General features: G+C 42.2%; 1 protein-coding gene across 2 annotated transcripts in view; it reads left to right on the forward strand.

Moving 5' to 3' along the window:
- Positions 1 to 24,300, forward strand: part of DCAF13 (DDB1 and CUL4 associated factor 13) — a 781,821-nt gene that overhangs the window by 688,822 nt on the left and 68,699 nt on the right. For both annotated transcript variants that reach the window (XM_044065680.1, XM_044065681.1), the window contains exon 10: positions 15,184 to 15,347. In XM_044065680.1, the coding sequence (XP_043921615.1) occupies positions 15,184 to 15,347 (164 nt within the window). The remainder of the gene's footprint in view (positions 1 to 15,183; positions 15,348 to 24,300) is intronic.

A 24,300-nucleotide genomic window follows, 5' to 3' on the forward strand; every position in this document is an offset into this window, starting at 1 on the left:
GTACGTTTGAAAAGAGCTGTGGGAGAGGTATCTGCGACCAAGGCAGACATGCTGATACAGGAGCAACTTCCTAACCAGCCAAAAGGGTGCATCCCACTTCTGATAACCCCCCCATCTCTTCTTCCCTCCTTCAGCAGGAGGAAGGCCAAGATGCCATAGCCTAGTGGTTTGAGCTGACCATAGACCTATGGTTGAGGGAGCTCATAGAGATGGAATACTTGATTGGTTTCATATCTTTCTACCATTTATGGGGATGTTTTACATTCCACAAGACCAGGCAGTTTCTGGAAGGGCCCATCTGAAGCATGATTATCTCCTCAGCAGAAGTTTTTCTCTCCATCCAAGAGGAAGGATTCTGTTCCAGGTTGTCCCTTGTTCAAAGAAAAAGCAGACTGTAGACACCCGTTTTAGAATTTACCAGGCAAAACAGTTTCTGATAGTAAAGGCATTCTGTCTCTCCTGTTTCCAGATTCCCTTATGCTTACTCTGAACATGAGGGATACTATTTGCTTTTCCACTGAATCATTGGATCCTTTTATAAGAGCCCTAGAAGTAGATGCATTTTCACACTGTTGGAACAAAGGCCTTATTGGTGTCTTCCCTTTCCATCTTTGATTCCTGGAGTACTGCAGAAGGCAGTGTTGGCCAAGCCAGAATTAACTTAGGTGTTATCCTTGTGACTAAGTTAGCATTGGTTCTGTCTATTAAATGACATAAGCAGAAAAGATGCCCTGTCCTTTGTCGTGTACTGCCTTCTGAATCAACAACTGGGAACCCAAATCTTAAAATATTAAACCTTGCAGCCTGGAGGATGTGACCTTAATTCCATGCTTTGAAATTCATTCCCATAAAAGGCTTGCAAATTCTAATTGACCAAGTAACAAAACACTAGAAAAATCCTACTTAGCAAAGTGGGACAGACTTCCCAAAAGTCCTACCTAGCAAAGTCAGTCAGATTTCCCATTTGTTGCAGAAATCATGATATACAGTCTGTTCTTCCAACAAGCCCTCCTTTGTCTCAGTGCTGTTAGCGGATTTTCCTACCCCTAAGTCATGGTGTGTGATTTGTCTCTCATGACTTGCTTATCACAGAAACGCTCTTGACAGCTAGAACCACTGTTAGTCAATTTTTGAAGAGGGTACTACACCTGAGTCTCCTTTCACCCAGGAAACCAGGAGCTCCTTTGTCATTTGAGCTTTATTTTAGAAAAATGAAACTGCCCATGCCCTATTTGGACTGGACCAGCAGACTCTGTGCCAGTGAAATTCTTATCTTGGAAGGCTGTATTTTTTTGTGGCCATTACTTTGGCCTGAAGGGTCTTAAAACTGTTAAGTCGTAATGTGTTGATTGTCAAGAGCCAGCACTGACTCAAGCCATTCAGTTCTTAATGTTTGTCGACATACACAAACAGTATCTTCTACCTTCTAGATGTGCACTGACACCAAAGATGTTACAGTGACATTTAAAGATCTTAGGCAAACAGAAGTGATCTTTCTTTTCTTTGTGCATGGTAAGTAGAGTTTGTAAGTGGCTAGTTGGTTGCATGGTTTATTTTTCTGCTATGACCAATATGTGAGATACCTTGCAGGTCCAGATTAAGGCGATTAAGGTGCATTCATCAAGGGCAGCAGATGCTACTTGCTGCTTTTTTCAGGAGTCTTTCAGCACCAAGTATTTGTGAGACGACTGCATGGACATCTATTCACATCTTTTTTAGGTACATTACAAGCTAAATGTGTTATGTATGTTTGTATGTATGGCTTCTTTTTATTCAACATTTGTTTGCTAGGTAAGTGAGCTGGTCTAATAATCCATTTCAGTGACATTCTAAGCTAAATGCACCATTTCACAAAGCTAGTAAAATTAACCTAAATTATTATAAAGATGGAGAGCAACATGACATCAGAACACTAAAAGACTAACCTTAAAACTCAGTTGTGTGTAAATATTGGTACATCAAGCAGATATGTATACATTTACAGAATTCAAATGGGAGGTTCTATACCCATTTGATTTTAATTACCTAATTAGTAGGACTTGCAATAGAGTTCATTGCAGAAATAGCAACCTGATGTAGTGAAGCATGCACATGTAGGCCTCTTAGGAAGTCTGATTTTTTTTTTTCCCTGAGGTAGCAAGTTCCAACTGGCAGGTATTTGCTTTGAAAAGGCCTTGTATCTTCTGGGGAAGGTTAATGTAAACCTGGTTAATAAAGTGCCCTCTTGGCTATGAAGCAAGTATGCTTCATGTTTCTCAATTGGTTTGCTAGCCAGCAGTGGCGAATGAAAAAATATATGTGCGTATATATATATATATATATATATATATATATATATATATGTATATATATATATATGTATGTGTATGTGTGTGTGTGTGTGTGTGTATATATGTATGTATATATATATATATATATATATATATATATGTGTGTATATATATATATATATATGTGTGTGTGTGTATATATATATATATATATATGTGTGTGTGTGTGTGTGTGTGTGTATATATATATATATATATATATATATTTATATATTTATTTATTTATTTATTTTTATCAGCTTCAAAGTTAATTCATTAAGAAGCCTGGTGACTAAGTATTCAAGGAAGCCAGTTTGCATTAGCTGTGGAATTGCAGTAATGCTTTCACTTCTGAGAATGCAATACAGTTGCAAATAAAATTCTAAGATTTGTGTGTCAAGGCAGTATTTTTGAGCAGAATGGAGGGTTGTGATTGGTAGTGCTAATTATGAATAAAGCAGAAACCTACATTAGTTTATCTGTGTTTTGATGCATAAAATATCAGCAGCTTTATTTAATATTGTTAGCTGTAGAACTTGACCATTATTTCATTATGGTAGCTGTATTCTGGAGACTAGTCAGCCCATAGACCCAAGCATTTTTGTCTAACCATTAATGAGAGTTTCCAGTTCGATTTTTAAAAATACAGTTTGAAATGTTACTTAGTCATTGAGGAGTAGCTGACAGTGTGAATGTAGTTTTCAAAAAAATATATTATAATTTTATTGCTATGCATCCAGCAAAGTAGTATATTCAAATCTAGTACATAGTTTTGCAGAATTGAAGCTGAATTGTTGGAATTCATAAGGACAGTGTCACCCGTATAGGGAATACAAATGTGATGTAGTGGCCGGTCATTAATAAAAAGTGCGAAATGGAAGTCCCACAAGTAAGTCTTCAGCCCACTCTTTTTCTAAGTGACCAGTTTGTCATCTATAATTGCAAGACGCAACTTGAAAATGTTTGTCAGTTACATAACTCATAATCTGAGTAACTCCTTAGACTACAACTAGTGAAAATTTGTACGTGGTTAACTTTGCCAAGACAAGTCTGTGATTTTCTGTTTCAAAAGCCCATTTTAAGTCTACAGATATGTTTTCTGTAGTGTGACTTTTTTCATGTTGGCCAAAACAATATATTTAAATGTAAAACTGGCTGTTGATGTACACTTGCAAAAGTCTTGTGGCTTATTGGAAAGTGACTTGTGCTTGTTAATCAGTTCAGTTATTGTTGCTTAATAATAATTGCCATGTGTTTAGCTAATGAGCAAATACTGGCAACCTGTCTGAAATCAGTTGCAGAACTAAAAGAGGACATTTTGGGCAGAGCTTTTATTAAAGCATTCTTGAAACTAAATGGATCTGTATGAGCATCCAGTCCAGGAGCAGAGCTGGTTTTAACACTGTGGCTCTGCACGAAATGTGCACAATACCTACCTTAGATCTGTGACCACACACTTGGTAATCTTCTTTATGCATTATGATTCATGCTACATCAGTGATAGTTACTATGATCAAAGTACAGCTGTGGGATGTTCACCATAACTGTACTTGTTAGAATATTACAGTCACTGCTGCAGCATAGGATGTTATATAGTCCAATCTCGCCTACATTCTTACCCGTGGGTTCGGAGCCGAATGTCTGCTCCAACTCAGCCATACTTTTTTTAGCACAAAGTCTTTCTATTGGCTGGGCTAAGATGGTATCCCATGCTGCACTGCTCTCTATCCCCAGATCTCGTTTGCTGCTCATGTAGCTCGGACGTGGTCTCGCTCTTGGCTGTGGCTAAGTACCCTTTTTCTTCTTATATCAGAGAAGTTTTTTGCAAAAAAAAAGCTATTTTAATAGCCATTGTGTGTATTCTTCTCCGTATTGTGGAAAAGTTGTGTTTTTCTTGATTGTTTATTCTGTGGTATCCCACTAGCTGTTTCCAATGGGCTAGGCCTGGTTCAGTTAGAGGACCTAGTCTGTCCCCTTGCTTTCCTTGTGTGCGAAAAGTTTCCTGTGGACTAAAACCATTTAACTTAGAGGAATTAGTCCTCCCCCCTTGTATTTGTGTCTGAGGATCATTTGACTTCGAGATCTTTGTGGTGTTCTGTCTGTTGTTGGCTTGTTCCCGCCTTGTGACTGTCTGACAGTTGGTCGATTTTTCAGTTAGTTACTTGTGGTTAGTTAACTATGTCCAAAGATACTAAGGAGCGTAAGCCCTCGGGCTTCAAGAAGTGCTCTAAATGCAGTTATAAAATGTCCATTACCGATGGACACTGTGTGTGTACTGTGTGGGAGCGATTCATCTCCAAGAATCGTGCAGATGTTCTTCATCTCACATTGCTGCAGTCCTAACACTTGGGTAGTCCGCTGTCCCTCGGTCGGCCCGAATATCAGAGTATAAGGCTGACGTCGGTCAAGGCGCATTTGACTGACATCAGAACGTCAGGGTACAAATGCGCATGACCGACGTCATGTCCTCAGTCTTTTTTGCCGCATGGTCCGATGCAGAAGCAGTGTTGCAAGTGCCGTTCGGCGTTCTGAAATTTTTCGAATTCGGAGTTTCAGACCGAAGTCAGAGTTGGTTAAGTACCCGTTGGAATATTTTGGTTTTTCTTGCCTCAGTGGTTTACCGGATGTCAGAAAAAGTGAATAACTGTATTTCTTGTGGGAAACAGATACCGCATAGGGATTACCATAATTTGTGTATACCTTGTTTGGGACCTGAGCACGACGTTGTTGGGTGTCGCTTTTGTGCTAGGTTTAATAAACGCACTATAAAGCGAGGTTGGATTGTGCCAGGTTAGTCTTTGGGAAGCGGTGCAATTACAATATGCCGTCGGATGCTCCGACGCCGGCTTCTTCAAAGCAGCGCAAGGACAAGGCAGTTAAACCTAGGTTAGAGGAGTCGTCCGAACTGGACGCCGGTTCTTTAGAGACGTCAGTGGAACCGGTGGTTCCGACGGAGGCCTCTATGGAGTCCCAGGGAGAGACTGTGTTTTACAGGATGTGGCCTCCCAGGAGGCAGGTCAGGCTGTAGGGGCTTCTCAGGTAACTGTACTCCCCTCCCTTCCTAAGGTGTCTAGGCCCTCTCTTTCTGCTTCCAAGGCTTCCCCTAGAGGCAGGTCTAGTTTTGCTTCTGTGGGTGTCACTCCTAGTTCTTCAGGTTCGGTGCCCAAAAAGCACATGCTTAAAATGGCAGAAGATTTAATTACTTTAATTAGAGGCTCTATGCCCCCTCCTGATAAGAGGCCTAGGATGGAACCTGTGTTTAGGGGATTATGAGCAGGCTTCGGATGTGTCTGAGTCTTCGACTGAAGACTTGCAGGAGTATTCTCATTATTCTGATTCTGATGTGGATGATTCTACTCCTTCTGCTTCTCCTCCTGAGGATTTTTCTTTTTCAGAGACCCTGCACTCCATGAGAGAGCATTTTAAATGGGAAGGTCAGGATTTCTCTGATTCCAGGAAAAGGCTTAGGGAATTTTTGTTTTTACCCCAGCATAGGCCTTTAGCTATACCTCCTGTTCTGAATGTAGTGGAAGATGTGTTTGCAGAGGCTTCGCAATCCTGATTCTTTGCCTCCTGCTCCTGTTAAACCGGATAGGTATTACAGGGTGCCTGAAGCTCATAAGTATCTTTTTAAGAGTCCTAGGGCAGACCCAGAAACTGTTAGCCAGGGGCCTAAGGGTGTAAAGGCTTCTGTTGTCAAGAATCCGGTTCCCGCAGATAAAGAGGCCAGGGCCTTGGATAGATGGGGAAAGAAAGTTTATACTTCTTCCACTCTAGCCATGAGAGCTTTGAATTGCCAGTTTCACATGTTGAAATATCAAAATTATCTCCTTTCACAGTTGAAATCTAAGGTGGATGCTCTGGCGGAAGGTATTGATTGTAAAGAGTTACAAGATTTAGTGCATGTTTCTGCACAGGTGGGTAAGCATTCTTTGCAATGTGGTTTTGATGCTGTACAGGCCTCGTCTAGGGTGGCTGCCACTGAGTCAGTTCTTCGCAGGCATGCCTGGCTGAGGGATCAAAATTTATCTGACCATGTTAAAACTAGGATTTTGGATGCCCTTTGCAATCTGATGTCTTGTTTGGTTCTCCTGTTGAGGCAGTTTTAAAGAAAATGGAAGACAAGGCTAAGTCTATGCAGACTGTTAAAGATTTTTTGCAGGTTCAGCCTCCAAAGTTTAGTAGAAATTGGCCTACTAAAGGGTGGACGTATCCTTCTTATGATTCCCAGTCTAGGGGTAGATCTAGACGTGGCAGGGGCAGAGGTCAGGGCTCTTTCAGGCCTAGGACAGGGAGTTCTCCTGCGCAGTCTTCGGGTGAGGGCAGGGGTCAGTCCTTTCGTAAACAGACCCAATGACCTACCTTTTCAGCTGCCAGAACCTTCTCGCCTGGCAGCACCTTTGGGAGGAAGGTTGGCACTTTTCAAAGAAAATTGGAGTTGGATTACCCAGGACAAATGGGTACTGGATATCATACATCACGGTTAGAGGTTTTATTTCCATACCTTGCCTCCTTTCAAAGGCATGCCAGACATTCCTCCTCAACAAAGAATAGAGGCTCACAAGCAAATTTCTCTGTTACTCCAAATAGGGGCCATACAGCCGGTTCCTATGCCAGAAAGGGGCCTAGGATTTTATTCTCGCCTGTTCCTTGTGCCAAAAAAGGGGAACACGTGGAGACCGATTTTGGATTTATCTATCCTCAACACTTATCTGGACATTCCCAAGTTCAAAATGTTGACGTTACAACAGCTTTTACCTCTACTGGGCAAGGATCACTGGATGGTAACTTTGGATCTCAAGGAGGCTTACCTTCATGTTCCTATCAGGCTTAGTTGCAGGAAGTATCTGCGTTTTCGGACTGGGACTTTTCACTATCAGTTCTCTGCATTGCCCTTTGGCTTATCTACTGCGCCCAGAGTATTTACAAAAGTTCTGGCTCCAGTGATAGCATTCTTCAGGCTGAAAGGAATACAAATCTATCCTTATTTGGACGATTGCCTGATACTGGCTCAAGGAAGAGACGAGCTTCTTCGTCATTTGGAGTATGTGATAGCAGTGCTAAGATGCCTGGGGTATTCTGTGAACGAAATAAAGTCCAGTCTAGTACCCTCTCAAGACATGTGCTTTCTGGGAGTAAGACTGAATACAGCATCCCAGCTGGCCTTTTTAACCCCGGACAAACAAAAGAGTCTATCCCTTTACTTCCATCATCTATCTCTACAGTCCGGGCTGACTGCAAGGACAGTCCTTCAAGCCTTAGGGTTCATGGCATCTTGTATTCTGGTGCTTCCCAATGCCAAACTGCATATGAGGAAGTTGCAATGGTATCTCAAAAATGTATGGACACAGCACTGCCAACATCTGGACACTGTCATTCAAATAATACCTTGCATTCAAAAGGAATTTTTGTGGTGGGCTCAGGAATGTCACCTAAACAAGGGACTCTCTGTGACCCGGCCAGAGGCGAGTCAAATTTTAACAACAGATGCCTCAGACAAAGCTTGGGGAGCTCATCTAAATGGAAAGTGGATTCAAGACAAGTGGCCTGTCAGACTACAACATCTACATATCAACTTGAAGGAGATGTTAGCAGTCCAGTTTGCATTAATAGCTTTCAAGGATTTACTTCTTCCAGGGCAGGTGTTGATTCTAACAGACAACACAACTGTCATGTGGTACATCAACAAGCAAGGGGGAACACATTCTTATCCTCTATGCAGGCAAGCAATGATTTTGTGGGAGACTGCTCTCAGTTTACAACTAAGTCTTCAGGCAAGGTTTCTGCCGGAGCACAGAACTCCTTAGCAGATGTGTTAAGCAGACAAATCATGGATCCCCACGAGTGGAAACTGGATCTTCATGTATTTCAGAAATTGACAGTGTCCTGGGGAACTCCAGACATAGATCTGTTCGCTTCTCCACTAAATCACCAGCTGCCAAAGTTTTGCACAAAGCGGTTTCATCCCACAGCTTGGAAAGTGGATGCTCTTTCTTTCAGTTGGAAAAATCTTCATGTGTATGCCTTTCCACCTCTGCCTCTCCTCCCAAAGGTACTTCTGAAGGTCAGACAGGACAAGCCAAGGATGATTTTGATAGCTCCAGATTGGCCTCGACAGCACTGGTACCCATTACTGAGAAGTCTGGTACGGAAGCCTCCATGGCCTTTGCCTTTGATTCCTCATCTGTTGTCCCAGGAGGACAGTCATTTGCTCAATGTCAAGCTTCACTCTCTTCACCTAACAGCATGGCATATTCTGTTTTAAACCATAAAGGGTCTCTAACTTCCACAACAAGTTTTGAATGTGATTTTGGAAGCTAGAAGGCCTAGTACAAGGAAAGTGTACGCAGATAAATGGAAGAGATTTTTATTTTGGAGTGCAGCTAAGGATTTGGATGTTTCTGAGCCTGATTTAAGTGTGGCTCTTCAATATCTTACTGAGTTATTGGACAAAGGTTTGTCCTTCTCTTCTATTAAGATTCATGCTGCAGCAATTTCAGCTCACTACGACTGTGACCCACCATTGTTTTCTCATCCTTTGTTCAAGCAATTTCTTAGAGGGGCAAAGAATATAAGACCCCCACGTAGAGCTCCTACTCCTGCTTGGGATCTCAATTTTGTGTTGGAGAAACTCACTCTACAACCTTTTGAGCCTGCAGCTACTGCTGAGTTGAAATATTTGTCATGGAAGACTGCTTTTTGTTGGCCATTACCTCTGCAAGAAGGGTTTCTGAATTGCAGGCCCTTATGGCAGTTGAGCCTTTCTTAATTTTCCATAAGGATAGGGTATCTTTACGTACTAATCCTTCCTTTATGCCTACAGTGGTTTCTAGTGTGGCTTTAAACCAAACTATTCATTTGCCTACTTTTTATGCAAATCCCCAAACTAAAGGGGAAAAGATTTTGCACACTTTAGATGTACACAGGCAGTTGCGATATTATTTGGACAGAACTAAAGGGTTCAGACAATCTCAGCAGTTATTAGTTTCTTTTGCTTTGTGCTCTCAGGGCAAGCCCGTGTCAAAACAATTTCTAAGTGGATTGGATTTTGCATTGCTTTCTGTTATTCCCATCATGGCAAAGAGATTCCAGCTGGGATTAGGCCTCATTCCACTAGGGCTACTGCCACTTCAACAGCTTTTTTGAGGGGGGTGGCTACTAAGGATATTTTGGAGGCAGCCACTTGGAGTTCAGTGCATACCTTCTCTAGGCATTACCACCTTCCTCTGTACTCTAAATCCAGGGCTGGTTTTGCCACTGCTGTGTTGCAGGGCATTTTGGCAGCCCTGCTTCATTATAGTTTAGCCATCCTCCCTTACCTCTGCTTTGGGATTCTACCCAAGTGTTAGGACTGCAGCAATGTGAGATGAAGAACATAGTACAGTTTTGTACCTACCATAAATGTAGATGTTCGAAGATCCACATTGCTGCAGTCCAATTTACCCTCCCTCCTTCCCCTCTGTAGTTTGAGGTGGTTGTGTGGCCTGGGTTATCCCTCTGAGGTATAGTGTATATATTGTACATATTTTTGGTGTTAGGCTGGTTGGTTGTTTAGTTGTTGTCTATGGGTTTTGACCTTTCTTTTTAGGGTCTTCTGACATCTGGGGCAAGAAAAGACTGAGGATATGGCGTCGGTCATGCGCATTTGTACCCTGACGTTCTGATGTCAGTCAAATGCGCCTTGACCGACATCAGCCTTATACTCTGATATTCGGGCCGACCGAGGGACAGCGGACTACCCAAGTGTTAGGACTGCAGCAATGTGGATCTTTGAACATCTACATTTATGGTAGGCACAAAACTGTACTTTTCTGTCATGCCTTTAGTCCGCGTGTTCTTCAGGAAAGGAAGAACAAATTGATTTTGAAGGGACTTCTGAAACCCTCCTTCGAGGTGGGTCTGGAGAGAGCTTCCAGCTCTAAGGCAAAATCTTCAAAAGCAAAAAAGCGATCTCCGGCTCCATCAGTCTCCTCGGAGCCACCGGAGAAAATAGCAAAGTCTGCATCAACATCCTTGGCTCCATTGTCCTTGGGGCCGCAGGAAGTGTCAGTGGTTATGGAACCTGCTTCGGCTCCAATCTTCTTGGAACCTGTTCGGAGCCGATCGCCTAGCATTAGGCCAGTATCCCCTCCTCGCAGGTCCCCTTCAGAGAGGAGGTCTCAATCTCTTTCTCTATCCTCCAAATCTTCCAGGACCTTATCAGATATGGACGCTGATAGAGTGGTGCAGAGACTTCTTCAGTCACTGGTACTGGCAAAATTGTTCTCGGCTCAGACCCAGTCAGCTCCAGAGCCGGTCCCTCAACCTGCATCGATACTTCCTCCTCCGAGCACATCTCAGCTTTCGGAGCCGGAGTGTTCGGCTCCGTGTGATGTCCCTAGGTCAGTTCCGACAGCCCCTCATGGCTTATCAGTCCCGACATCAGCTCCGACCCCGTCAGCGCCATCCACAGGGTTCAGGACTCAGGATTCTTTGGTCGGTCCCAAGGGAGAGGCTTCGGGACACCTCTCGGCGCTTCGGTGCGAGGAAGCCTGACTCCTGTCTTGGCTTCAGGGGCTAGTTGTTCTTCAGATCCGGGAGGACCAGCCTTCGAGGTCATGCAGAGCGCTCTGGCCAGGTCGTCAGCGGCATCATGCGGGTCTGTCATTCTGTCCCCTACAACACCGGTGCAGGTCTCTGATTGCCATCTATCTCTGGACAGCGGAGCCCCAAGACCTCAGAGTACCCCCACAAGTGGTCCCCATATTTCTGAGCGCCCCTCAGAGTTTTTGCCTGAGGAGCCACCCAGAAATAAAACGTGCAAGAGGAAGCACATAGATTCCCAGGATGAGTCTCTCACATCAGACACCGACCTCGGAGAATCTGAGGGGTCCCTTAAGTCATCCTCTGAGGATGTTTCTTTCTCTGACATCCTAGAGATTTTGAAGCAAAGAGGTGACTGGCCATCCAAAGCCCCCTCTGAGGAGGAGTCGGTCTTCCTGAAGGCCTTTGGTGCTCAGCCCTCCGCCTCCTGGGTATCTCCACCCTTCGATGAGCTTCTGGATTTGGTTTGTCGAAGGGTGTGGGAAACCCCTGACTCTGTGGAACCAGTCCCCAGGAGACCCAATACATTTTCTCATGGACGCTCCTTGGATTCTGGACCCACAACCAGACTTACTGACACACATGTCAGGGCAGCTCCATCCCTCTCTTCGGACCCTCCGGTTGACAGCCTGGCTACTCCACTTGTCATTAGTTAGGCTTCATCAATTTTCGCCGGAGGTGGTTCATATTTTATCTTCCTCTCATAAGCCCTCGACCAGGAAGATTTATTACAGCAAATGGAAGAGGTTTTCAATCTGGGCGCAAGCCAAAAAGATTGACCCTTACACAGCTCCAATTTCATCTGTATTGGAGTTCTTGTCTATGCTCTTTAACCAGGGTTCAGCAGCCGCAACTATTAAAGTCCAATTGTTGGCGATTTCTACCTTTCATGTCGCAGACGAACCTAGTCTGATGGCACATAGACTTTGTAAGGCTTTCCTGAAGGGCACTTTGTTACTTCGTCCTCCGGTATCGGAACCTGTTATGCCTTGGGACTTAATCTTTGTTCTGCAGTGTCTTACTTCACCCCCCTTTGAGCCTGTAGCCACTTGCAATTTAAAATTCTTAAGTTGGAAGACTGTCTTTTTGGTAGCCATCACATCAGCCAGACGCATTTCGGAGCTTCAAGCTTTATCAATCAAAACCCCCCTTATTTGATTTTTCATAAGGACAGGGTTTCTCTCAGACCGAACCCCTCCTTTCTTCCCAAAAGCATCAGTCAGTAACCTTAACCAATCTGTTGAATTGCCAGTGTTTTTTCCCCAGTTCTCAAACAAGGCAGAATTCAAATTTCATCAATTGGATGTGCACAGACAGTTACATTTTTATTTGCACAGTACGAAAGACCTCAGAAAATCTGATCAGTTGTTTTTCATTTTCGGAAAACAGAATTGGGTCTCCTGTTTCCAAAGTCGTTGTCCAGGTGGATTTCCAGTTGTATTTCCTTAATTTATACCTCAGGGTGAAAAGAATTACCATTCTGGGTAAAGGCTCACTATACTCGGTCTGTATCTACATCTACAGCTTTTCAGGCCAGATTGTCTATGGATGATGTGCTGTGGCTACTTGGGCATCTCCTCATACCTTTGTTACTCATTACAAGTTAGATGTGGTATCTAGGAGCAGGTCTTCCTTTGGTTCCACAGTGCTCAGGAGTATTTTCCACTGAGCCTACCAGGATTTAGGTGCTGGGGACGCTGTCCCACGGGTAAGAATGTAGGCGAGATTAGACTACATAACATCAAGAAGTTATGTACTCACCATAACGTTCGATGTATGTAGTCCATCTCACCTCACATTCTTACTTACCCCCCCTCCTTCCCCCATCCTGGAGGATCTGGAGGTTAGATCTGGTTTCAGAGCTCCGTTCATTCTTGGTTTGTTTTTTCCTTTCCTTAGATGTTGTTATGCATGGAGAATGAGTGCTGGTGCTCGCAGCAAACTAGATCTGAGAATAGAGAGCAGTGCAGAATGGGATACCATCTTAGCCCAGCCAATAGAAAGACTTTGAGCTAAAAAAGTATGGCCGAGTCAGAGCCGACATTCGGCTCCGAACCCACGGGTAAGAATGTAAGGCGAGATGGACTACATACATCAGACGTTATGGTGAGTACATAACTTCTTGTTCACTCCCACCATTTTACTTTTTTCTCTGGCAGTTCCTGAATTGTTTACAGGAAGCTACAAATTCCAGGAGCCAGACTTTTGTGTAATATATATATATACATATATATATATATATATATATATATATATATATATATATATATATATATGTATATAAAATAGCCATGCAGTCCATTCCTATAGGTATCACAAAAAGATAGTTTATTAGAGCTTTTGTCCTTTCGCTCACAATGCACTTCATCATACTAATAAACTTTTAAAACACAAGCAAGTTAGAGTTTGTTGCAAATGTGAATTCTTCACTGATGTACAGTTAATGTATTAAGCTATAGGAACTGGAGTGCTTGTGAACTGGAATGTGTGCTGATATGTGTAAATCAGTGAAAATCTTTTTTTATTTCTAAAAGCAAAGAAAAAGGGGAAAATAAGGGTCTGTTTTTTTCATCTAAATTTTACGTTATTTTTTTAAGTTGAAGCTGGCTTAATTTCACATGTTTTTTCTTCTACAGTGAAACAGGATAGTGGACTTACGTACATGTATTACATAGATGTTAGTTTTTAAAATCCATTGAAAGGTGGGAGAAACAGACAAATGCAGGTTCTGTATAAAAAAAAAAAAACTGGAAGCTGTCACACATCTTGTTGCTGGGTGTGTTACACTCATGGTAGCGTGACTGAATATTGAAAGGCACAGTAATGTGGCAAGACTGTTGCACTGGGGATTGTGCAAACACTACAGTATTTTAAGTAGCGGAGAAGCATTGGAAACATGAGCCACAAAGCCTTATAGAGAATGACACTGTATATCACGTGATGTTACCCATTATCAACAGAATATATACAAGAATAAAAAACCCAGATGTAGTAGCCCATGAAAAGTAGTATTGATTACTGAAATTGCTAGACCCAGTGATTTATAGTGTCTTGTATACAGAGGGAGGCAATCATAAACTATCAGGATTTGCAAACAGAAACGAGAGCAGTGTGAAAGAAAGATATCCAGACATTTCCAATAATAGTAGGAACAATGGGTCTAATAAAAAAGAATTTAGTCATTCATAGATATCCTGCCAAGGAAAGTAACTCCATGTAAATTTCAGGAGGAGTCAATTCTCGGCACATTGCGGGTACTGAGAAGAGCACTCTCGCCTGTATCAAAGACTGAAACAGTAACTTCATGAATTCTAAGTGTACCAACTTAGGAGTCTGGTCCATTCCCATCAAACTATTAGAAACCCAAAAGACTCACAGAAATTAAACCATGAGAAACATTTAATTTGGAATGGCCCATCTCACTGTATTTTTAAGACTTGTGTTATTATTTGATATATTATTGTATGTATTTAATGTATATGGAACTTTTCTCCACGGGCCTCCACTGAAAATGTTCTCTTATAGGCCCAGTGGACTTTTCTGGTAAACAAATGCAATCAGTCAATCAATAAGTAAATAAATAAATATTTTAATATACGTTTCTAATTTATTGAACATTCATTTAAAATTGCCACACTAAGTAAGGATTTCTCTGCTTTCTTGCAGTCGTATGTAGTTGTTAAACCGCATGCTGACAGCAGTAGAATCTTAGGGAAGGTGGGAAAGAGATCCTAAAATAGTTACTTTAAGAAAAGGTTATTGTAGGAAGGCCCTGGCCATGGTGAAATTTTAAGGAACTTAGACATACAAGTAAGAAGTATAAATCAATATCCAATAAATAAATCAGACCAGTTTAATCTTAATCTAATCTGCAAAATGCTGATGGATTTGCTGTTTTTATTATTTTATGTAATGAAACTAGCAAAGCCTGAGGATGGGGTTGGGGTATTCATAAATTAGTAGCATGGTGTAAAGCAATACATAACACACTGGATTTTATTAAGCTTTGTATTGCTCCAAGGAATGTTGCCAAGTATGTATCTAAACTAAATATTTTGCACATAGAGTGCTGAGTATACTTGCCCTTTTTAGTGTAACATTTACCATATAAAGGAAGTTTTACTCAAATACCTGCTTATCTGAAGGGGGAAGAGAGACATCATGCAAGTTTTATTTTTGCTTTTATTTTATATTTAAAGTTATGGAAGTAATATTTCTGTTTTTGATCTTTAATATTGCAGTTTCATGCTTTTTAATCTTAACTGCTTTCTGGTTTGATTTTCTGTTACAGCTTCTCCCACGTGAGAAAGCAGCTTTTAACTATAATCAGAAGCTGAAGGAGAAATTCCAACATCACCCTCAGATCAAACGCATTGCCAGACACCGACATTTACCTAAAACAATCTACAGCCAAGTTAAAGAAGCCCGTATCATGAGAGAGGCACGCCGGAAGAAGTATGTTCAAATAATTATTTAGCACTTATTGTTAGAATATGCATGGGCAGTTAAAATATTGTTTGGTGTTACTGTGAAATCAGCTGGGAAAATGAAGCCATCCTCTCCCCCATATCCATTTGCATCACCTCCTCCTCCTCTGGAGATGCTCCCAGCTCGATGAGGAGCAGTTTGGACTACTACTTCTCCTAATAATCCCTCCCAGAAAAACCTTGTGGGGATTCTAGGGAATTCACCTATCATCCTTGGACAACCCTTCTTGAGGCTTTCATTAAGGAAGCCATTTTAGCAGCCTGGAGACTGTCTGTGTGGTACATTATACTCCAAAATATGTTTAGCCCTCTGCAAGCTACCACCAGGACAGGTTGACAGTGTTCCTGAGCATCCCACTGCTGACCCTCCTCTGTGATCACTTCAGTCCAGTTTAGGTCCCATGAACCAAAACTTTTCACCTTCTTGTGGTTGGACAAAGTGTATCGAGAAGTACTCTTCTGCCACATTGGGGCTTGGGTAACTCAGCTTTTAATCTTACGTGTTCCACTTTGAGATACAACTGGTGATGAAGAAATGGGATGAGCTAGGGAATCTCAAAACTGAGTCTAAAATCTTCTTGCCATAAGTGGTAGTAGAATCTAGATCTCCATGCCCAAGATCTTTGTGAAGCCCTAGCCGTAGTTTCCACACTGGGACACCAGGTATTTGTTGTCATTTTTACTGCACTTTGCCTTGACTAGGGCCACAGTTTTGGGTGTATACCTTCAGCAGATAGTGTGGCTGAACATGTCCTCCTTTAAAGAAGAACCTGGAACAAAATTCTGGATGCACATTATTTTTATATGTTTTTCAGTCAGCCTGCCCAGGAACTGGTTTATTGACCTGACAAGGAAACAAGCCCTCATTTCTTTAGCGGTCTTCTATTAACCCCCTCTTCCCACTACCTCCCCTTTCTCTGCTAAACCTGACAAACTGCAAAAGAGGAAGTGACCCCCCTTTAGTGTCTACAAAAGAGCCATAAGCATTGCACTGCATTGCCTCCTCCTGTGCTGGTTAGGTCAACCAAGTTTTTCATCTGCCTGTGACGATGGCTCTGTAAGTTTGCCTTGGATTGGAGTTCCTTTACAAGCGACTAGTAATTTCTGTATATAGCCACCTTAGGATGCATACTAGAGCTCCCAAGTGCTTCAGCTGACAGAGCATACTGGTGGATCAGTCCTCGTCAGCAGAGGTTGGGGCAGACCATGAATCCCCTGCAGAAAAAGCAGCCAATGCTTGTTTTCTTTTCTCAGAGGGGTGGGTTATTGATACATCCGGGGCACCCTTTAATGGAGAATGGAAGTTAAAGTTCTTAGAGCTGAACACATTATTGTGCAAGGGGGCAAGCAAATGATGTAATTCCATAGTCATTCTTGCAGTGTTCCTTACAATAGGGCTATCTTCCCAAGGGGAGCCATTCATCCACCCAGCATACCAAAGCCTGGGCCCTTCCTTGGTATGTATGTCAGACATATGCCCTACATCTGAAGTGTAAGGTACATAGGTGAGGTATGAGAGCAAAACCCTCAGAATTTCTTTGCTGCCAGTCCGAATGCAGTGTTTTTAATTTGGTTGGAAGATAGAACTGTACTAGATGTACTTCGAGCGTAGGGCAGATAAGTTGAGGAGCCTTCTTTTTTCCTTTAGCTTGTGTTATAAGTACATGTCATCCCCAAAAGGATAGCCATGATAAGTGCCTTTTTTTGTTATAGGTGTGGAGCACTATCATAAACAGTGCTCTGTTTGCCAGGCCTTCATTATTAAGACCCTGCAAAGCTGACTTTCCTCTGTTTTGGTACACATGGAAAAACAGTGTCTTAAACTCCTTACTCAAGGCACCATGTTTTTCAGGATTTTTCTGCTCAGGTGGCCAGCTGACTTTAGAAAAGAAGTAGAAGAAATTAAAAATGGAGACTTCTGCTGTCCAGCCTCTGCTGGATGTCTGTTATGTCAGATGACGTGACCACGGACCTTCCATGTCCAAAGCCTACCCCCTCTGTTGTAAACATCCAGAACAACCTTTAAAGGGTAAAAGATCATTTAAAAAGTTTTTTTTTCCGCTGAAAAATCAAGTCATGACTCGAGGGGACAGCGGTCTTTTTTTTCAGGACAAGCCAGCTTCCATTTGACTATATCCTCCACTTCCCCTTGGCCAGATTCCTCTTTCTCAAAGATTATTTGTCCTCTCCCATTTGGTAGAAGATCACAACAGACAAATGGTTGATTATAATTCACAGTGTCTACCACATAGTGTGGAAGTCCCTTCCTCCTTTTCCAGGTATTCCTTAACCTCTTCCCTGTCAGTTGCCTCATTTTCCCCCTCTATTTCACGATCTGTTGGTTCAAGGTACTGTTCAGCCAGTGCCCCCACTTTCAAAATGTTGACTCTTCAGTCTCTATTTCCAGTGCTCCTCCCTCAGGCCTTTCTGGTTACTCTGGACCTGATGGATGCCTCTCTACGTACTGCTGTTCACTCTCTCTTCTGGAAGTTTTTATAGGTCTCTGTATCTTCCTTACATTATCAGTTCTCTGTTTTCCATTTGGTCTTTCTAGAGCCCCAAGGGTATTTACCAAATATATATTGCCGCTGTCATAGTGTTTTGCAGACTTCACGGCATTTAGATTTTTCCTTTTCTTGATGGCCTCCTCACTAGGCTCTTCTGCAGGACTTAGAATTCACAAGCTTCTCCTCCTCCTCCTTCCCAGTTTAGGCTTCACAAGTCTTTTCTAATGCCTTTTCAGGACCTGGCTTTCTTGGATTGCAGGATTTAAGTTGTTACGGTGACTGCTTTCCTTCCTCCTGCCCAGGTCTTCTCTTTGACAGCCTTCTTTTCAGTCTCTTCTTCCTTTCCAACAGACCTCAGCAAGAGAGTTTTGAAGAGTACCGGGGTTCATGGCATCCGTGATTCCTATGGTCCCCTTTGTCAGACTCCATATCTGGAAGTAACAGTGATATCTGAAGACTATTTAGCTTCAGCATTGTCATCCCCTGGACCAAGTTCCTATCTTGTCTTGCCTTACCTGAGGAAGGACATTCTCCGGTGGCTCAACCAGATATCTATAAATCCATGCCTTCCCTTTCTGGTATCTTCCCCCCTAATCAGGAGCTGTTGACAGATGCTTCACACCTCACCTGGGGAGCTTGTTCTAACAGCATCAGGGTTCAGGATGTGTCATCTCAACAGGAAATGACAGAGCGGTTTTCAGGCTGTGCATTACCTCTGGTCTCCAGGTCCACTCAGGGTCTTTATGGACAACAACGCTGTTGTGCAGTAAATCAACAAACAAGGAGGGACAAAGTCTTGTCGAGTTTCCAAGGGTAACTCTCACAACATGGGACATTGCCATATGTCATCAGTTGATTCTTCATGCAGTCTGCATTCCTTCAGAATACAATGTAGTGGCAGACAGTCTGAGCAGATCAAAGACAGACCCTCATGAATGGATTTTACACAGAGATGTTTTCCTGGACATTGTTCTTTGGTGGGGTACTCCACAGGTAGATCTGTTTGCCTCCCCTCAGAACAGATAACGCCTCTCCTCAGGTTGTGTTCCAGAGGGCCAAGTTCCCTGGCTTGGAAACAGGACTCTCTCTCTCTCTCTTGGAAAAGGACATTTCTGTATTCATTTACCCCTCTTCCTCTGTTGCTAAAGGTCCTACATGAGATCGTGTTGGACAGGCCCATAATCTTGTTGGCGACTCCCTTTTGGACCAAACAGCATTGGTTTCCCCTTTTTCACCTGACCAGTTTAAATCATCACACGTAACATCACAGGATGGATCTAGTCACACAAGAGAAAGGCTCTCTAATTCACCCTCATCTTTTCACCTTACAATTGAGAATTTGCTTGTAGGATTTTGATTCCTTTTATTCACCATTTTTCTGACAGCGTGCTTCAGGTTTTTAGGAGCCAAGATAACCACAGTAGTAAAAAAATCTTATGTTACTAAATGGAAGAGATCTTCTTGGAGTTATAACATAAACAGGACCCTCTTTTGGTGGATATTCCTACTGTTCTTTCCTGTTTGTGCGTTGCTCATTTCTGGTCTGGCATATTCGTCTGTTAAAGCTCATTTGTCAGCCATTTCTGTCTGTCTGCCTCTGGATCCACCACTTTCTTCTAGATTTGAGGTCAAACAGTTTCTAAAAGACATCCTTCATATTAGGCCGCCAAGAAAACCCATTCCTCCTTCATGGGACCTGAACCATATTCTTAAGGTTAACTTAAGCCACCTTTTGAACCCTCAGCTACTTCCACTTTGAAACTGTATACTTGGAAAACTGTGTGGTTGGTGGCCTTAACTTCTGGGAAAAGAATCTGAACATCAGGCTCATATGGCTATTCCTCTTTGTCTGTTTTTCCAGAGAGATAGGATGTCTCATAAAACCAGTCTACCTTTTATGTCTAAGGATGTCCATGATGTGTTTAAATCAGATTATCCATCTTTCTTTCTTCACAGGATTTGAGTGAAAGTACTCTTCATTCTTTGTATTTACATAGGCAGCTCAGATACTCCTTAAGTAAGACTAAGGATGTCAGAAACGGAGAACTTTTTTCTTTTCAGAACACAAACTTGGGTTTGGCACTTTTCAAGAAAAATATATATACAAATTCTGAGATCACACTACAGTGAGGACAAGGGTAAATTTCCCGATCTGCTCTGTACCACTTACTCCATTCAAAATATATATATATATATATATATATATATATATATATATATATATATTGGCAGCAATTGTATTTAACAGAGCTGTCAGTGTTGGGAACATCGACTTTTCCTGTGCTATATGAGGAGTGCTTTAGTGAACTTGCATAGTTTTTATCTGAAATGACAAAGCTCTCAGATATACTTAAAGTTTTGAGATGAAGGCTAAGAGTACATGTGCAATCATTTCTTACTTGGGATAGGATAAAGGCACGGTAAGGGACATACCTTTCAACTGTCCATATTTTGGTCTTTTCCTCATAAAATTTATGACACATTTGAGTTAGACTTTATATCACTTAGAAAATGCATGCCAACACAAAGCCTGTTATTGTAGTTACTAAGTCTATAAGAGCAATATTTAGAATCTGTGTCTATTTTTATTGATTTGTCCCCCACCTGATATTTTAGGCTTTGTCCAGAGTTCTTGCAGTAAGAGGCTGAAAAGTATGGTAAAGGGATAGATGCTGCACTGTATGCTTATACTTACATAGCTCACAACTGTCCAGAATTTCACAGAATGTCCAGATTTTTGGCTCATATTTTTCTGTATACATTAGAAAATGTTTTTTTTTTTGCAAGTCATTGAGGACTGAAGTTATAAATAGCAACAGACATATGTGTTCTTGTAAGAGTTTGTTTGTAATCCACTATGGGAGTCCATTTTTGGCTGGCTGAGTGTGCGATTGGATACAGCAATGTTGCCTTGATGGATCATTCGGATTTGCTTGTTTTTTTATTTTTTTTTTTGGATTTGTTAGTCTGGTCATGGCATTCAGGCCTTTGGGTGGAGAGTTATGCGGAGTGAGGATGGTCGAGACCCAGTTGTTCGCTGGTGTTGCTTTACTGGGTCAAGATTTGTTTTTTGTCGGTTGGGAGGAACTGGACTGTATTACAACTTTGCTGATGTGGAAGATGAAGTTGGTGACGGTTGTGGATGGTGAAGAAAGTGATCATTGATCTGTTCATGGCTGTTCGGGCCTTTAGGTGGTGGAAACTCTATTTTTGTCTTCCAGTTATTTTGGAATGGTTTCTGAATTTTGAGCTCTGTTGGTTTGACTGTGACTTGGGATGGTGGAAGTGAGGTGGGTGTGGATTGCTGTAGTCATTGTTATCAGCACTGTAAATGAACAGACCATTTATGTTTACATGTTTTTATGTCTATGCTTATTTCAGTGTTTATGTTAATACATGAGCTTGGAGAAACATAATTTAGTTCAGCTGTGCACTTTTTGTATGGTCTGAATGACAATAAAATTTTACTTTATTATTTGAGTTTAGGTGGTGCAGCGGTTAGCATTGTTGTCTCACAGCAAGAGATTCTCCCGTTCAAATCTTGGCTGGAGTGCGGGGAGCGCCTTCTGTGTGGAGTCTGCATGTCCTCCCTGCGGTTGGGTGGGCGTTTGAAAGACATGCGTAAATGGGCGTGCCGTCGTTGAAGGTTGAACATCGAGCTGGCACCTCGGCGTTCATGAAAATCTACTGCCAATCATTAGCGGACCGGAGTTCTGCTGTGGCGACCCCTAACCGGGAAATTCCAGAAAGAGAAACAAAACTTGAGTTTAGGCATTGTCCAGAATTCTGGTCATGAGAGGTGTGCGTGTGTGTGTGTGTGTGTGTGTGTGTGTGTGTGTGTGTGTGTGTGTGTGTGTGTGTGTGTGTGTGTGTGTGTGTGTTCAGTGATACTGTTAGGGAAAGGGTTTTTCATTGTGTAACATTTAGGGTTGGGCTCGGGGCAGTGTCACATTTAGGGTTAGCACAGAAGAGCGTGGTGGTACAAGGAAGTACTCCTGTTACTGCCATTCCATTCCTCTTTGTTAACTGACATTCATTGCAAATAGTCTTTCAGTTTTTGTTTTATGATGCTGTGGTCTTTATTTCTACTGAAATTGGTGAGTATAAGCATTTGAAGGCAGATACATTCAGAGTGCTGTTATTAGTTGCACTAGTAACTGTCCATTATGATAATGTCATCTTCTTGGATATCTCAAGCCATTTCTTCTTGTTAATCTTTTCATGACAGACAGCTTCCTACTTCTGTTTAAACTCATTGTACTAGGGCAGTTTCCTCTTGTGGAGCTTTTTTAAGGGTCTTGATGCTGTATCCATTCTGGAAACTCCTACTTGATCTTATATGCATACCTTTACAAAACACTGCAAGCTGAATGTGTTTTCAAGTGCCAGAGGAGGTTTTGCTAGGTCCATCTTCCATGTTTTTTTTTGAAGGTTCCTTAATTCCTTCCTCCTCCTCCTCTCATTCCTTAGTACTCTCCCTGTTGTAAGGAATCCCGCAACAGTGATAAAGGAAGGACATAGTACAGTTGTGTAAGAACTTGCCATAACAGTAGATTTATTTAGTATTGCAGTATTCTGTACATCCCTCCTTCCCCTGTAGGGTCTTTCCTCTTTTTTTTTTTTGGCTAAATGGACTTTTTTTTTCTGGTTGTACATGTAACATGCCCCTTTATTCCTCATTTACTGCTCCTGTTCCTCTGGGCAGTTCAAGTCTGAGGATTTTGTACTCGTATGCCACCTGTGTACCTTGCGCATTGGACATAGGAAGGGCACGGGCTTTGGTATTCTGGCTGGATGTATGACTACCATAGACAGGATATCCCTATTGTAAAGAATACTGTAAAAGTGATAAGGAGTGGATGAATGTGTGGGAGCATAGTGTGGCACGCATCTAGCATCATTGCACACTTAGCTTTCACAAGAGTAGGACTTTTTTTCCCCCTCCTGTTGGCCAAACCCATTTTTGCAGAATAAATACATAAAGATAGACAAATCCTCTTCCCAGTCACAGTATGATGTATGCCTTCACTGACTGTGCAAGAGTCAACTGGAGAAAGAGCCCCAGGTCATTGGTGATAGCAGAACCCAAAAAGAAAGACTGTAGTGGCTGTTCGGTGTGGGATGAAGGCCAGGGTTTTTCTTCCAGCACTTCCTGGTATTGATGGGAGTGGACAAGTTGTGTCTCATTCTAGACCTCAGGGATTCGGTCACCAAATTGGGTACATTCATTTGAGTGAATGGTCCTTTTGCAGTGGATTATGCCCTTACTCCCACAGGGGTCTGAATGATGTCGCTGGCACACAACTATCTGGAGTCCATTGAAGAACGTTTTATAGTTTGCTGTGTTTGGGCGTGCCTTTCATTGTAAAGCATTGTCATTTGGGTGTTCCTTAATACCGAGAGCCTTCATCAAGGTCTTGGCCATGTTGGTCATAGCATTTAGGGAAGTCTGTTAAAAGAGAAAGACGTGGTGTTTTGTACCTGGATGACTAGTTCCAAGTAGCCCAGTCCAGGGACTCCCTGAAGGCAGACCTCCTGAGGAGCTTCCTAGGTGAGAATACAACTCGGGTTCAGGCCTGGACTCCACTGTGCCTTCCTAACTTGATGGTAATTTCAGTCTTCACGGTGCCATTTGCAAGTGGGGATGTGAGTGTTGTGATGGTCTGTGAATTGTTACCGGCTTCAGAGATACCATGTAATTGCACACATATGCAGTTAGAGTTGCACCCGGAATGGTCAGCTGTATCCACCAGTCATCTGATTTTTTTTTTTATTTTTTTTTTCCTGCAGTCACGCCTGTTGCAGATCTTTAGGACATTGTTTAGCATCCAGACAGAATGTTTCACTTCTGGTCCCAAACTAAGGGCTGTGATCTTCTCTTGTTGTAGAGGCTTCATATTAGTCATTTGGAAGTTAGAACAGTGTGACTGGGGCAAAGGCCACTGAGATGCAGCTAATTCAAGGCATCTACTCATTTAGTTAGGGTGCACTTGTTGATAACCGCCTTTTTCACACAAAAAAGAACTGAAGAAGGGTACAAGCCAATCTCACTCTTTCACTGAATACTTATTGATAGCCTTGGTCTAGGGGGACACCAGCCCCAAAAAAGGGATGTCCAAAGCTTTGGAAGTCAAGACAAATAAATAGATGCCTTCTGAGGCTGATTCCCAAGCATTATGAACAACTGCAACAATGATTCTTTATATTTCAACATCTCTTATGGTGAGTTAGCATCTCTAGCAGTGCTTTTTCTAGTGCGTCTTCTGAGAGATTTTCCTCACATTTTTGCAAGGGGCAGGGTACCCTGTAATCCCCTACATGGATGTCTTCATGCTGTACGCTTCCTATATATATAGATATATATACATGTATATATCTTGTGTGTGTGTATATTTATGTATGTGTGTGTGTGTG

The sequence above is a fragment of the Protopterus annectens genome, chromosome 3.part0 (assembly GCF_019279795.1).
Source record: "Protopterus annectens isolate FY-2018-M chromosome 3.part0, PAN1.0, whole genome shotgun sequence".
Taxonomy (NCBI): Eukaryota; Metazoa; Chordata; order Ceratodontiformes; family Protopteridae; genus Protopterus; species Protopterus annectens.